General features: G+C 54.5%; 1 protein-coding gene across 1 annotated transcript; it reads right to left on the bottom strand.

Annotated features, from left to right (window-relative positions):
- Window positions 1-292: 292 nt before the first annotated feature.
- On the bottom strand, window positions 293-8,854 carry JPH4 (junctophilin 4). The gene is made up of 5 exons (XM_033851305.2): window positions 8,366-8,854; window positions 6,851-7,622; window positions 3,668-3,786; window positions 2,780-3,312; window positions 293-1,853 (listed from the first exon to the last, which is right to left on the bottom strand). Exons 1-5 carry the CDS (start codon window positions 8,742-8,744, stop codon window positions 1,770-1,772), a joined length of 1,887 nt encoding a protein of 628 aa, XP_033707196.1. The 5' UTR covers window positions 8,745-8,854; the 3' UTR covers window positions 293-1,769.
- Between the last annotated feature and the right edge of the window lie 6,008 nt (window positions 8,855-14,862).

Here is a 14,862-nt window from a genome sequence, read left to right as displayed (position 1 = left end):
TCAGGCCTTCCTGGTTTGGAGTTGAGGGGAAAGAACTCTTAACTATTTAGGGCCGGCGAGAGTGTAATAACAGGCCTGGGGGTCCCCAAGAGGGCTCCTTTACCCGGAGAGCCTCTGAGAGCTTGGTTTGAAGCCATCACACCCAAAGGAGAGGACAATTTCCCCCCCCTTTTTTTGAAATTTTTTATTAATATATTTTTTTTTGTTAAATTTCTTTGTATATTTTTTTTCCTGCAAGACTTGGTGTTGGTGGCACTGTTGTAGTTTAACTTCAATCCCAAATTCCATGAAATACAAATTAGAAGTAAAGGTTGAGAGGGGAGGAAGAGGGAGGCAGGCCAAGGAGTAAACAGAGTTTGACTAGAAAAAAAGAAGAGTTTGTGTGTGGTGGGCATTCCCAGGCAAGGCCATTCCTTGAGGGAGGGGGTTGGCAGGCAGCTTGCCTCTGCCTCATGCAGGGGAGGGAGGAAAGATCCTCTGGGGACCCTACAGTACCCTCTTCCTAGGGCTTCCTGCCCCCAGGGGAAAAGCTAGTACCAGGGATCAGCCACAACCTCAAACAGGGCTCTCCACCCACCTCTCGCCCGGGTTTGACTCTCACCTCTGCTGTGCCTGGAAAGTGTGTGAGAGACTGGCTTCCTTTGATCCCCTCCTTCTGTTGGTTTCCCATTTCACAAGATTCTGATATGATGGGGGAAGGGATATAACCCACTTAGGGACTACTAAACAGCTTCTGCTGCCCTGTGATTTCTTATTAGCTTGTCTGGTTTGTTCTCCAGAAATGCCTTCCCAGCCACTACTGCCAGAGTTGGGGAGTGGGGTCCTTGCTCAGGTGCCTCTAACCCTCTGCAGTAGAAATGCCTCCTTCAGGTCCCTTAGAAATTTAATCAAAGGCCACACGTGAGTCCAGACCAACCAAACAAACTTTTAGGGGGAGAGAGAAAGGTGGGAGAGGGTGGGCTTGGCCGCATTGGACATTCTCTTTCCTTTACACGTTGCTCTTGACGTGGCATGCCACCCTAGGGGGTTGGATGAGGGGCTGGCTGTTGAGGAAAGAAAGAGGGAGAAGATGCTGGGGAGCCATCCTACTTTTCCTTCCCCTCATCTCCTTCAGGGAAGGATGGAGCTCGGGAAGAACCTAGCTCAGTGCTTGGAGGTGAGGTAGGATCCTCCAACGTCAGAGATGGAGGCTGCACCCCCTCCAGCTTTATCACTAGGCCTCAGAGGGACGCCAGGCCCCTTGGGTCAGGGAGTCACAGCAGCACGGCCAGTGCCTCGCCCAGGATACAGTCTTCTCCCGTCTAGAGTATACCCCTTCTCCATTTTCTCCTTCCTTTCTGCTCAGCTTCTGGGAGACTCCTCAGGACACCAAACCCCAACCCTCATCCAAGTTCAGGTCTAAAGAAAAGGCAGGGAGGGTGTGGGGCAATGGTCTGACTTAGAATTGTGTGTCTCAGAGAAGAGAGCGACTCTGAGCGAGAAAAGCCCTTCATATGTAAACAATCTAGAGAGAGGAGAGAAGGGAGAGAGAAGGGGTGGGTGGGGAAGGGAGTGAGGAGGACGGAGACAGAGCCAGGAGGGATGAGAGAATCTGAAAGGAGAGAGGGAAAGAAAAAACAAGAGAGAAAACCAGAGGGGGACAGAAAAGAAAGGGAAGCGAGAAGAGAAAGAAAAGAGAAAAAACAACCAGGAGGAAGAAAAGAGAAAAAGGCAGGTCAGAGGAGTGAAGAGGCAGCAAACCAAAGCCAGAACTAGGCCAGGCAGGAGCCTCAGGTGAGGAGCTGGGAGAACAGGAATGCCAGGCTGAGGTCCAGGAGGGCCACGGCTCCCACCACCAACGGGTTGGCAGCTCCCTAGAGAGATGGGGGGAAATGCAGTCTCAGTGCCTGAGGACCGGGTCCAGCGACGGGTCCCACCTTCCTGCCCTGGCTGAGGTGGCAAAGCAGAAGGGTCCCAGGCACCTCTCCTCAGAGGCCAGAGCAGGGAAATCTCCAACCTTTGCTTTGGATGGCAAAACATTCCTCTGCTCCCAGGCAGGGCCCCACCTTCCCTCTGGCTCCCTCAAGTCAGCCCATCCTCCCTTCTCCTTCCACTCCCCTCCCTGCAGCACGTGGCCCAGGCAGAAGGTGCCTGGCCTTAGTATCAGACGTTGGCAGCAGCAGCCTTTACTGCAGTGAAGCAGAGAGGGGATGAAGGGGTGAGGATGTGGTTGCTAGGAGACAGGAGAAGGCCTGGAGTCCAATCAGAGTGGAGGGTACTGGGGAAACTCCACCCCTCCCTGTTTTCTGCCTTCTTCCCTATTTCTCTTCTTCCCAGGAGAGGGAGGGAGAGTCAGGGTAGGGAGGGAACAAGCTTTTCCTTTTTTATTTCTGGGCACCAAAGAGAGAAAGTGTGGAGGTGGGGGTGGAGGTGGAGTAGGAAACCAGGAGCCGGAAATGATATGAAAGGAGAGCAGGCAAAGATGTTCTGGCTGTACTGTTAATTATTCGTAACCTTGGTGAGTTACTGTAAGTGCCTCAGTCCTCCCGTGTGTCAAATGAGGGAGTTGGACGTGAAGGTCTCTAAGGTTCCTTCCAGCTTGCAAATTCTCTATTTTTTTGAGGTGGGATATAGTCCAAGACTGGGCAGGCAAAAAGGAAGCTAAGTGCAAATCAAAGCCCCTCAGGGGATCAGAGAGAAGTCTGGAAAGGATGAGAGGCCAGGCTTTGATAAGAGGGACCAGGAAGGATGGGAGACTCAGAGGGCACAGGGCAGAGTCGGGGAGGGGAGGGTCTCTCACCGGCTGGGCGGGCCTCTCGGACGCAGCAGCCTCCTCAGCCTCTTCCATCAGGCACCCGGCTTCAGGACCCCTCGAGGACAGGCCCCTCAGGACTGGCAAGGCTGTGGGCTCCGGCTCCGAGCGCCCTGGGGTCCTCATCTGGAGCAAGGGCTCTTCATCCTCCCCTTCCTCCTCTCGAAGACTTCCGGAACTGTCGCTGCAGCCTCCGAGGAGTGGGGAGCCATCTCTGGGCTCTGGTCCCTGCAGCCCAGCCTCATCCTCTGCCTCATAGCCAGCTAGTTCTTCTGCCTGCTCACCGGGGCCCCCCCACTCCTCAGGCCAAGCTTTGGGGCTGGAGAAGGGACCTCGGTCCCCTCCAGAAGGCAGTGGGCTCCGGCAGGCAGGGGGTCGCCAGGGTTGGCGGGAGGAGGCAGGGCTGCTGGGCAGTTCAGGGGAGCCCTCTGAGGGGGTCAGTCCATTCTCGTACACCCCAGGGCTGTCCTCATCCAAGGGCTCTGTGTCAGAACCTTCTGAGTCCTGCCTGGGTCTGCGGCCTGGGGCAGGGATAGCTAAGAATCAGAGGGGACGAACTGGCCTTGGGCTGCAGAAGCTACAGCTGTATCCCCCTGCCTGGGCGCCTCCCAGGACTCTGGTACCCCCAGGTTTACAGCCTCTCATTGCCAGACCCCAACCCCCTAGTCCTATGACCCTATTTCATAAATTCCTACTTCGCTCCTCAAACAGCTGGGCCTGGTCCCCACCCCCTGTCCCCGTAGATCCTCATACCCTGGCCTTTCCCGCCCCCGTCCCCTGCAGGGATTCCCTTCCCCTTTCTCCATGCCCAGGCCCCCCAGCTCCCCAGGAAGCCACCCCCTCCCCCGGCCCCGCCCCAGGCTGCCCACGCCTCACCTGGGGCCTCCAACATGGGCTGCAGGTCCTGGGCTATCAGTTTGGCCATTCGAGCTGCCTCCACAGCCTTCTCGGCGACACTGCTGGCTGCCACTGCCTTTAGAAGGGCGTCTGCTGCCCTGTTGGGTTCCAGGGACACTGTCTTAACAGACCTACTCCAGTCCCTTGGCCCAGGTCCCCACTGCATCACACCCCCCAGATCTGAGCTCACCTCTGGACTCCTCACCCTTGCTCACACTCTGCCAGCTGCTCCCCTTCCCCGGCAGGGCAGCCGGCCTTCGGTTTCCTCCCCTAGATCTGGGCCACGCTTGCTGTCATCACACCTTCCTGCTCCTCTCTCACTCCCTCCACCATTCCATCCAGTAGTAACACTTCCCTTCCTCCAGCTGCAGGGCCAGGCCCTCCCCACTGCCCTCAACTCTGTTATTCCATCCCTGTCCTGCTCCCTCCCAGTGACAAATGAGGCCTCACTCTCTTAGCACATCTCTCTGCGGCTGCACCTGCTTGGTGCTCACAAGCTATGCCTCTTTGCTGTGTTGCTACCTCTTGTTATGAGAATTTTACATCTTGTTTTCTTCAGCCACTTCTGTTATCACATCGTTCTCCCTGCCCCCGATCACTGCCACTGCCCCCCGCCCCATTTCCTCATTTCTGAGCTCTGGAACTGGAGTAAGGGTGGGTCTCCCCTTTCTGCTACTACCTATTCCCTCTCCCTGCTAACATGCATGCTTTCTCACCATTGTGATTACACCTTCTAAGAGGTGAGCTCTTCATCTCCCTTCCACAACCCCCCTTCAACCCTGCTCTGCTCCTTAGTTACAGGTAACCTTGAAGCATTATCAATCCTTTCCCCTCTGGTTTTTCTCAATTCTCCATCTGATGTCAGATGTTTCCTCAATTTTCCCTTCCCTTTTACCTTCTGCTGTTAATCATAGATGCCTTGTAATTACTATTATTATTTAACATCTTTATTGGAGTATAATTGCTTTACAATGGTGCGTTAGTTTCTGCTGTATCACAAAGTGAATCAGCTATACATATACATATCCCCATATCTCCTCCCTCTTGCGTCTCCCTCCAACCCTCCCTATCCCACCCCGATGCCTTGTAATTACTAAATTAGTTCTGTAATATTGACTGAAGGTGGGGCGTAAAGGATCAGAGGTAGAGGTAATCAGCTATACTTGCCAGGGGCTTGAATGCATCAAGACCCATGACTCCCTCTGGCCCTGGGCCTGTTGTATCTGGTCTAAGAAACCAATCTGGGTATGGGGGTAGGGAGAAGGGTCATGGTGTCCCCTGTCATCTTAGGTCTACTTCCTCTCTATATACCTTGGGAGAGATGGTCAGCCTCCTCCCCTCAAACCTGGTGGGTCAAGACCTTTAGAACCTGCATGGAGGGATCTCAGATAACCCTGCCCTTCTGTCTTAGGGCTTTCAGGATCTATATGCCTAGCCCTGTCCTGAAACTGAGCTGGTCTCAGAGCTTAAGGCAGGGGATGAGGATCACAGTTTTGGGTTGCATTGAGTTCTGTTGGCAGCCAAGAAACTGCAACATTGACAAGGTCCTGTATTTTTGACTTTGGAGGGTATGGTTGCTCAAATCCTAGCCAGTAGACCCAGTCAGTGCTCAGGCATCAGGCCAGGCTCAGGCTACCTGGCAGAGGCACCTACTGCTGGGGCCCTGCTGTTTCCATGGCAACCAGCAGCCAATCAGGTTTGCCAGGCCTGTTGCTGGGGAGACCAACCAGCCTCCTCCCACTGCCTGATCTTTCTGGCTACTGAGATCAGTTTTTCCTGCACATGCCCACTCCCCATCCAGCCTGAAGTGCTCCCTGGTGCTCTGCCCTCCCCCTTGCCTGGCTTAAGGCCCTGGACTCTAACCATCCAGACACTCGGATATATCTACAGATAGACATTCTCTGGTTCAGGCATCTACTCTGGATATGACCTGTTTACTCACTCACATACACACACACACACACACACACACACCCCTTGTCACCCATTTTACAAACTCACTGAAGCATATTTGGACATATCTTGACTTTTCATCCTCTGAAACACTCTCAAATTCAAACAAGATCCTTCAACTGTGCCCTCCCTTTTAAAGAAAAACCAATATCTAAAAATTCCTATGTGTAAATTGTATAAATCAGGGGCTTATGAACTCCTTACAAATAGATTTTTGGTTTTCTTTGGTCACAAGCCGTATGCAGCTATTAAGCACTTAAAATGTGGCGAGTCTAAATTGAATGATGTACTCTAAGTGCAAAATACATATTAGATTTCAAAGACTTAAGAAAAATGGGGGGGGATGTAAAATCTCTCCTTAATTATTTCATATTGATTTTAGGTTGAAATGATAATATTTTGGATATATTGGGTTAAATAAAAATATATTATTTAAATTAATTTCATTTGTTTCTTTGTAATTTTTTCATACAGCTACTAGAAGATTCAAAATTATGTACTAGGCTTACATTATATTCCTACTGGACTGCACTGCTTTAGATAATGAGGTTCCTGATGCATGAAATGTAATCTGATTTGCAGAAAGAAAATTTCATTTATAGGCAAGTCTCCTCCCCTTCAACCTTTATCCGTTGGGTTAAGGGAGGCAGAAGAGACAAAGCTGAGAGGGACTATCTTTTCAGGTGGATAGATCAGCTGTACAAACTAGACCTTCCCAAGGCCTAAGGCTGAAATGATAGCAGACTGTGGGCTGGCTTGGATGTGGTTACTAATGTACGCTCCCTGTCTCTCTGCTGGGGGCTGCTGCTCCCAGCAGCAGAGTCCTGGAGGCCGGATCAGCTACAAGAAGAGGAAGACTAGCGACATGTCTGAGTTCCAAGAGGTTTCCTGGGCCGGCACAAGGCAGCGCTCATTGCTACTCCCACACACAACGACACACATCCCCACAAAAGACACTGAGACACGCTTACAGTCTAACAGGGCTTTCCTCAAATACCCAGCCACCCACAGTTACACCCACGTCCACCTGTAGCCTCAGATATAAACACCTCAAATACCCAGGGCTACAAATGCCTGGCCCTAGGCCTGCTCTTCCCCACCGGGCCCTAGGCCTTGTGTCTTGGTCCTCCTTTAGGCATCGCCCCCTTCCTTATCCCCAGGGTACCTTCTCCCCTTAACCCTGCTACGGCCTCTGCACCGGGTGCCCACCTGGCAGCGGCGATCTCCTGGCGCTGGCGGGCAGCACTCACGGCTCGACGGGCGCCCTCGACGGCCCTGTCCACCTTCTCCTTGACTTTGCCCCGCCGAAGGGCCAGAGGAAGAAGGCTGCGCACGCGCCCCCCGTGCACCAGCCGGTTGCGCTTGTACTTGCCCTCCTCGCGGGAGCCGTCGGGGCGGGTGGTGCGCCCGTAGCCGTGCCGCCGGTTGCCCAGCCACTCGCCCTCGTAGCGCAGCCCGTTGGAGCGCTGGCTCACGCCGTAGCCGCTGCGCCGGTCGGCGCGCCATTCGCCCGCATACACCTCAGTGGCCGAGCCCTCGATGAGGGCGGGCGGCGCCGGGGCCGGGGGCCCGCTGGCCTCGGAGCCTGGGGGTCCCGTGCTGCCCACCTCGCTGCTCACCTCGCTGCGCAGGGAGCCCCTCTTGCTGCCCAAGGAGCTTCGGCGCCCGCCCGCCCGAAGCCCGCTGAGCAGCAGCGAGCGGCGGAAGAACCCGCCGGCCGCGGGGGTGCGCTTTCGGCAGGCCGCGCTGTCAGCATCCCCAGGCCCGGCCAGCACGAAGCCTCCCCGGGAGCCGGAGGCCGGGCTGCCTCCTTCGTCGCCGGTCAGGGGCAGGGGCGGGGGCGGCGTCGGGGGATCGCTGTGGCCCGAGTCCAGGGAGGTGCGGCGGGGCGAGCGCAGCAGCGCCGCCTGATGGTAGGGCACACTCTGGCGCACCCCGTAGCCGTGGCGCTTCCCAGCCTGCCACTGGCCCTGGTAGGTGCCTGCGCGGGGCGGGGTAGGAGGGAGAGAAAGAGTCAGGACCCGCCGCTCCTTGCCACCCCCAGCCCCATGCGCCCCTGGAAGCCTAAGAGTCGGGTGGGAGCAACTGGCGTGGAGGTCGGGGAAGGGCACTAGGAGCCGGGGACAGGCCAGGTGGGGTCGGAAGGTGTGGAAGAGCAGAGGGAAGACAGGCAGGGAGTGGGAGATCCGTGGATTAGGGCCGTGCAGGTAGACAGGGGAAAGGGGGAGGGACAGACAGGCTGGGGTGTGTGAAGGACAGACAGTCCAGAGGGTGTGAGGGACAGGTTGACGGGGGTGTATCGATGGCATATGACAAGCAAAGAGAACTGTCAGGGGCTGACTGAGGAAATGTGAGGGGACAGGCAGAGCAGAGGTGTTAGGGACAGGCAGGTGGAGAGGGGAGGTGTGTGGGACAGGCAGACAGGGTGTGTGTGAGGGTTAGGTAGATGCGGGGTGTGAGGCTCAGGCAGACAGGGAAGGGGTGAGGGCAGGCAGATTGGGGAGAGGGAAAATCAGGCAGGGGACCGACAAATAAGGAAGGCGTGTGTGATGATGGGAGGAGAGGGCAGAAAGATGGGCGCAGGGGCGCATATTGATAGGGAAGGCGTGTAGGATAACAGCGGGGCACCGGGGGTTGTATGGCTGGGGAAGGCATACGCGGGGCAGGCCAGCGGGGAGGCGCACGCGGACGAGCAGACAGACAGTAGTGGGCAGGGCCCCGCACCTCCGTCGGAGTAGGTCTCGGTGCCGTAGCCGTCCTGGAAGCCGTCCTTCCAGAGCCCGGCGTAGCGCAGGCCGGACACGCTCTCCCACACACCGCTGCGCCCCTTCAGCCCGCCCAGCCACTCGCCGCGGTACGTCCAGCGGCTCTTGCGCTCCACGCCCAGCCCTTCGCGCTTGCCCTGCTGCCAGTGGCCCTGGTAGCTGTGTCCGCCGGGCCCCGTGAAGACGCCCAGTGACTCGAAGCCCTGCGCCCAGCAGCCGCTGTACTCGCCCTGGGCGCCGGGCCCCGTGCACACGCCGTAGCCATGTGCCCGCCCCGCCTCCCAGCCCCCCACGTAGCAGCCCCCGTCGTCAAAGTCGAACTTGCCCCCGGGGGACATGCATGTAGTTGGCGCGGCCTCAGCCCCCCGGTGGCTCAGCGCATCCTGGGGCTGGAGAAGCCGGCTGGGGGCCTGGGAGCCGGGCGAGGCCTGGGGGCGGGGGCAGTTAGACCGGGGCCAGGCAGGGGGCGCCCAGCGCGGGCAGGCAGGGCCGGACCCTCATCCTGAGTGGCTGCGGAGAAAGAGGGGGGAAGTGGCGAGCGAGGCCCCTCCTCTTTGCCCGTCGCTCCCTGGCCCAGTGGCTCCGGAGCCTCAGCACCGCCCCCCAACCCCCCACCCTTCAGCAGCATCTTCCAGCAGCTCCTAAGCTTTGGAGGCACGGGGCTCCCCCATCCTCCGTTCTTGTAGAGGGCCCCTCCCAGGGCTTGGGGTCCTAACCCCAAGCAGGAGTGCCACTTCTCCAACCTGGAACCCCAAAGCATCGAGTGAGGATGACAGTTGCGGGGGGGGGGGGTCCTGGGAGGGGGCTGGGCAGAATCGTAAGCCACCCGCTTCCCTGGCTGCTGTCAGGACCCCCCTACCCCGGTTCTTTGGCTTCCCTGGCAAAGGTCGGGGGTGTGGGTGGGTTGAAAACATAGGGGGGAGATCGGAGCAAGGTGGGCAGAGGATTTGGTGGGGGAAAGGATGGGGGAGGCTCTGCAGGGGAAAGGCGAGGGTGCGGATGGGCAGACGGGCAGAAGGGAGGGGGCAGGTTACTCACCATGTGGACTGGGGCTCAGGCTGCCTCCCAGGCACAGCATCCATGGCAGGACACCTCCACTCCCACCTCGCCCAGGCAAGACAAGCCCCCTCCCCTTCCGGAGAGACTGCTCCAACCCGGAGAGCCCAGGTGGGGGAGCCGCAGGAGAGAGTCCCCTCTCTCCCCAGCCGGAGGAGCAGGCAGTGGGGGGCGCGCGAGGTGGTGGCAGGGGTAGGGGGAGATGAGAATAGTGTAGGGAAAAAAAATCTGCCTTGGATGGAGGTCAGGAAAAGGAGCTGGGAGCTGGATGGGAAGAGAGAGGGGGCTATCAAGAGGGGGTGTTTTTATTATTTTCTTCTTCTTATGGTTGGGAGAGGAAAAAAAAAATCAAAATTCTGATTCCATCCCAGCGCAAATCAATGTTTGCTCCATCCCAGCATCACCGGGGAGGCTGGGCCAGGCAGATTTAAAGGGGCAGGGAGAAGGAGAGGGTGGGGAGAGGAGAAGACGAGGAGGAAGAGACAGTGGCGGTGATAGCGTTGGGGGGCGGGGATGCCTGGGCAGAAAAGGATGGGTGCCTGCTCAACCTGCGATGAGGGAGGAGGCAAGTAGAGAGGAGGATGAGAGGCACAGAGACCCCCAGGGTGGAAAGAAACCCTGGGATGCTGGCAGGGAGTGGGGTGAGGCTGAGGGGAGGGGAGAGGAGCCAGGGGGAGGAGACTGAGCTGAAGATGGGGAGGCTGGGGGAGGTCGAAGCCAGCGGGGGGAGGAGAGATGCTGGCGAGGCCGGGAGAGGGCGAGAGGAATACAAAGAAAGAGGTGCAGGGGTGAGAGCTAAGGCAGGGGGAGATACTGTTGGAGAGGGAGAAAGGGAGGGAGACCCATTCTGGGGCTGGTGAGGGATGGCAAGGAGAAGAGAGGCAGGGGAGGAGGAGAAGGAGGGAGAAGAAATAGATATGGAGACTGAGAGAGCAAAATAAGGGTTGTGAGGGAGGGAGAAAGCTCTGCACAGGGAAGGCGGGCTTGGGCAGAGACATCTAGCCAGGAAGAGCCCAAGCAGGGGCTGGAGGGCCGGAAGTGGTGTTTCCGGGGCCCTGGGGAGAAGGATGAACCTGCCAGCTGCTTGGACTGAAGCCAGGAAGCCTTTGGGCCTGGACACCTGTGTCCACCAAGTCCACTGTCCTCCCTAAGAAACTGCTGCAGGGGACCAGGAGGCTCCCCACTTGTGCTTTCTGAGCAAGCTTGAAATGGGACCCTTCCAGGAAGCCTGGACCCACAGTGCTTTTCCAGGCTGCACCACCTTCTGCCCCCCACCAGCTCTTTCTCCCTGGGTTCTCCCTCTGACGGAGGTGGGCAGACATGAGGGGGTGTATTGGGTTTGAATGGGGAACAGGGGGTCATGTTTGGCAGCGCCATCAAGATGCTGGGGCTTTGGAGTCGTCTCTTTTGCAAACCTAGAGGCAAAGACACATCTGGGGAGGGCCTTATCGTGGCAAGGCCCTCTTCAGCCTTCCACCGCTCCCTGACCATTCACCCGAGGGGCAGCACATCCTGGGCCTTCCCGTTTACAGACAGAAGTAGGCACATACTGTCTTCCCTCCCCTCAGCTTACTTAGATGCTGCATCTACCCTGCCCCTAAGCATTTAGGAAGGAGGACACCATCCAATTACAACAGGGTAGGTAGTCAAATGCACTCAGGTCCTTTTCTTTCTTTCTTCCTTCCTTTCCTTCTTCTCTCTCTCTCTCTCTCTCTCTCTCTCTCTCTCTCCCCCCCCCTCTTCATTTCTTTGTTTCTTTTTCTCTCTCTCTTTATTTCTTTCTTTTTTGGCCGCTTGCAGGATCTCAGTTCCCAGACCAGGGATTGAACCCAGGGCCCCAGCAGTGAGAGTGCCGAGTCCTAACCACTGGACTGCCAAGGAATTCTCTGAAGTGTGTTTATTTTCATACAAGGTCTGGTCCACCCCATCATTTTACTGGAAGAGAACTGAGGCCCAGGAGGGGAGATCACTCACCCGAGGTCACACAGTAGAGGTGGCAGAGCTAGGATTAGAACAGACTTCAGACCTTTTGAACCCTGTAATTCTTCCCAGAATTCCTTGTACTTGGGAACCTCTCTTAAACTCAGGAGATCTATTTTTGATTATGGTGGTAAAATAAAGAGCATGAGGTTTGGAATAAACAGGAATTTCCCTTGCACTTTGTTTTTCTAAAGGTGGATATGAGGTTTGAGAAACATGTAAATTTTAAGCCTTTAGGGCTGGGACCACATCTTCTAAGGATGTGGTCCCAGCACATGGAACATGTCCTAGCATGGAACAGGGCAACTGTGGGTCTACTTGGGACAAGGGTGGTGGTGGAGAGGTTCTTCCTTCCTCCTTCCCTTCCTTCCTTCCTTTCTCCATTCATCAAACATTTATATAGTTGACTGTGTACCAGGCACATTGCCCTGGGCTACAGATCTAGCGGTGAACACTGCAGTGCCTGCTCTCGTGGAGCTCACTGTCTAGTAGAGAAGACAGACAACTAACAAGCAACTCTAGAGTAGTTTGTGTTACGACAGGGGTAGAAATAGAGAATAGGGATGGAACCTAACTTCGGCTGGCTCCCTAGGGAAAGAGGCATTGAAGAGGAATCCAGAAGGAGTACTGGGGCAGGCCCAGCTGCATCGCATCACTCACCCCTAGATATCCAGGCCTTTCTTCTCCACACAGTGCCTTGTACTATTCAGACCCTAAGATTCCCCTTTTCTCCAAAAAGACAGAGTGGGGGTGGGGGGAGGGGGGGCTGTGAGGAAACGAGAAAAGAAAAACAAAGCTATGGACCTGAGGAGATGTGTGCCCTGTTCTTTAGGGAAGAAGGATGGCAGGGTAAGTGGAAGGTGGGGAGCGATGCTTGTTGGTAGGGTGAGTCGGTACTGAATTCTAAGCTGCAAATCAAGGTATAGGTCTGATGACACCCTGAAGAAGTCACTGGCAAAACTACCCTGGCACTTGTGGGGCTCACAAGTCTTAGCCCCCCCATATTGCCCTGAGAGAGGCAGTTTTCCAACCACTCTCTGGTCTGTCCCTACAGGTCCTATAATCCCTTCTTTTAGGGTAAAGATGCTTTTTTTTTTTTTTTTTTCTTTCAGAGGATGCACTGGTTTGTTCTGCCACAATTTACCAATGCCTGGGGGTCATAGAAAAGGAAAGCAACATGAAGTGAAGCAGCTCTGGTCTTGGAGCTGCACTGTGGGTGGTCCTCCACCTGCATTCCTTCATTCAATCCTCACAACAAAACCTAGCTGTGAGCAGCCCAGGCTGGAGGCCAAGAGCTGGGCTTGCAAATATGGACAGACCTCAGTCTGAATCCTGACTCTACTGCCTGCTAGCTGGGTAAACCTGAGCACATTCTCTAACTTTTCTGAGCTGCAGTTTGTGTATCTCTAAAATGGGAACACCCTAACCTATCCCCCAGCTTATGGTGAGGATTGAAATGATCATGTAGGAATAGCACGTGTGATTATATATAGAGGGAAAAGCACCTGGTCTAGTGCCTTGTACATAGTAAATGCCCAGTAAATGGGGCTTGAAAAATAGGTGGCATTATGCCAGTCTTATAGGTGAGGAATCTGGGACCCAGAGGTTAATTTGCTCAATGTTGCACAGCTAATATATGGCAGTGTTTGGAGTTGAATATCTAACAGACTCCCAAGTCAGTATTATTTTAACAAATGCAATTTGGGGGCCTATTTCTAAAAGTAAAACATGCTGATTGTAGAAATAGGAAAATAAAGCACAATGTCAAGGGTAAAAATCACGCATAGTCTCACCGCCTGACAAACACTTGAGCGTATTTTCATATCGTCTTCTCTTCGACGCATTTTTTATTTAACATAATCAGCTAAATGATTCATAGACAATTTTGTATCCTACTTATTTGCTTTGCATTACACTGTAAGCATTTTTTCATGTCATTAAAACACCCTTGAATTTTTAATGGCCGCATAATATTCCACTGTTTGGATGCAGCATAATTTGTTTAACCATTCTAGCATAGCACTTTTATGCCATTTGCACAGTTTTTGCTATTAAAAATTAACATCTTTGTTTTTGGGCTGCGCAGCAGGGCTTGCGGGATCCTAAACAGGGATTGAACCCATGCCCTCGGCAGTGGAAGTGCAGGTTCCCAGCCACTGGACTGCCAGGAGATTCCCAAAGCATTTTTAAAAGAAAGCATCAGAGATACAAAGATTTGTATAAAAGATGTTAATTTCTGGCAGTTCCCTGGGGGTCCAGTGGTTAAGACTTGGCACTTTCACTGTGGTGGCCCAAGTTCAATCCCTGGGGGGGGAACTAAGATCCCATAAGCTGTGCGGCCCAGCCAAAATAAAAATAAAAATAAAAATAAAAATGCTTTATCATGGAAAATTTCAAAGATATACCAAGATAGACAAAAGTAGAATAAAAACTCCCATGTGCCCATCCTTCAACTTCAGCAGTTATCACTTTTGGCTAATCTTATTTTCTCTTCTGCCATTTATTTCAAAACTTAGGTATCATGTTATTTCAGTCTGTGGTTTCTTGAAGTTGGATTCTAACAGTATTAACAGACCCAGAATTGCTGGGTGAGAGGATAGAAACACTTTGTAAGATTTTGGATTTATTTTGCTAGAATCGCTTCCAGAAAGGTTGTACAAATTTGTACTCTCCCCAGTGAGAGTGCTGGTATTATTGCATATTGCACCCTGACCTGTATTTCACACACACACACACACACACACACACACACACACACCCCTTCTGCCAACTTGACAGGTGAAAAGTGCTTTTTTTCATGCACATCTGTTTGATTGCCAGGCTTAGACTGAGAAGGCACTGCAGTGGAGTGAACCCCCTGAAGGACCCTTAGAAACATGCTGATACCTCGTGGGGACCCCAGCCAGGGCCTGTAGGCTTGAGGGTTCATCTTCCAATTGAGCTGCCCCCTCTCCCCCGCAGGGCAGGGAGGAGCTTGGGAAGCTCTCCCACCTCATCCCACCGGCAGCCACCAGGGGTCAGGGTGGGGCCAGAGATCCCCATGGTGGGAGAGAGGGTAAGAGTGGCCTGCGTGGCCAGACACTGCATTTCCTCTATTTGGCCACTGCTGGCAGGACACACAGCTCCCCTCTGCCTATCAGATCATGGTTCCAGAATGTTCTTCCCTGCGTGACCACCCCTGCCTCTCACCGCTCCCGGTTTTGGCTTGCTGAGAAGGGAAAGGGTGTTTGAGAACTCGTTTCTGCTTCTTTCTCCACACTCTCTGTGGGACTGGGTTCTCTACGGAGCAGGGATTTTTAACCCAAGGTCTATGAACTGAGGGACCCAAGGATGGGCCTTGGGGACTGTGAACCCTCTGAAAATGGGCAAATGGAGCATGGATATCCATTTTTTCCCCTCTGGGGAGAGAATAATAGCTTT

Source organism: Tursiops truncatus, chromosome 2, assembly GCF_011762595.2.
Source record: "Tursiops truncatus isolate mTurTru1 chromosome 2, mTurTru1.mat.Y, whole genome shotgun sequence".
Lineage (NCBI taxonomy): Eukaryota > Metazoa > Chordata > Mammalia > Artiodactyla > Delphinidae > Tursiops > Tursiops truncatus.
This window is presented reverse-complemented; position numbering and strand designations above follow the sequence as displayed.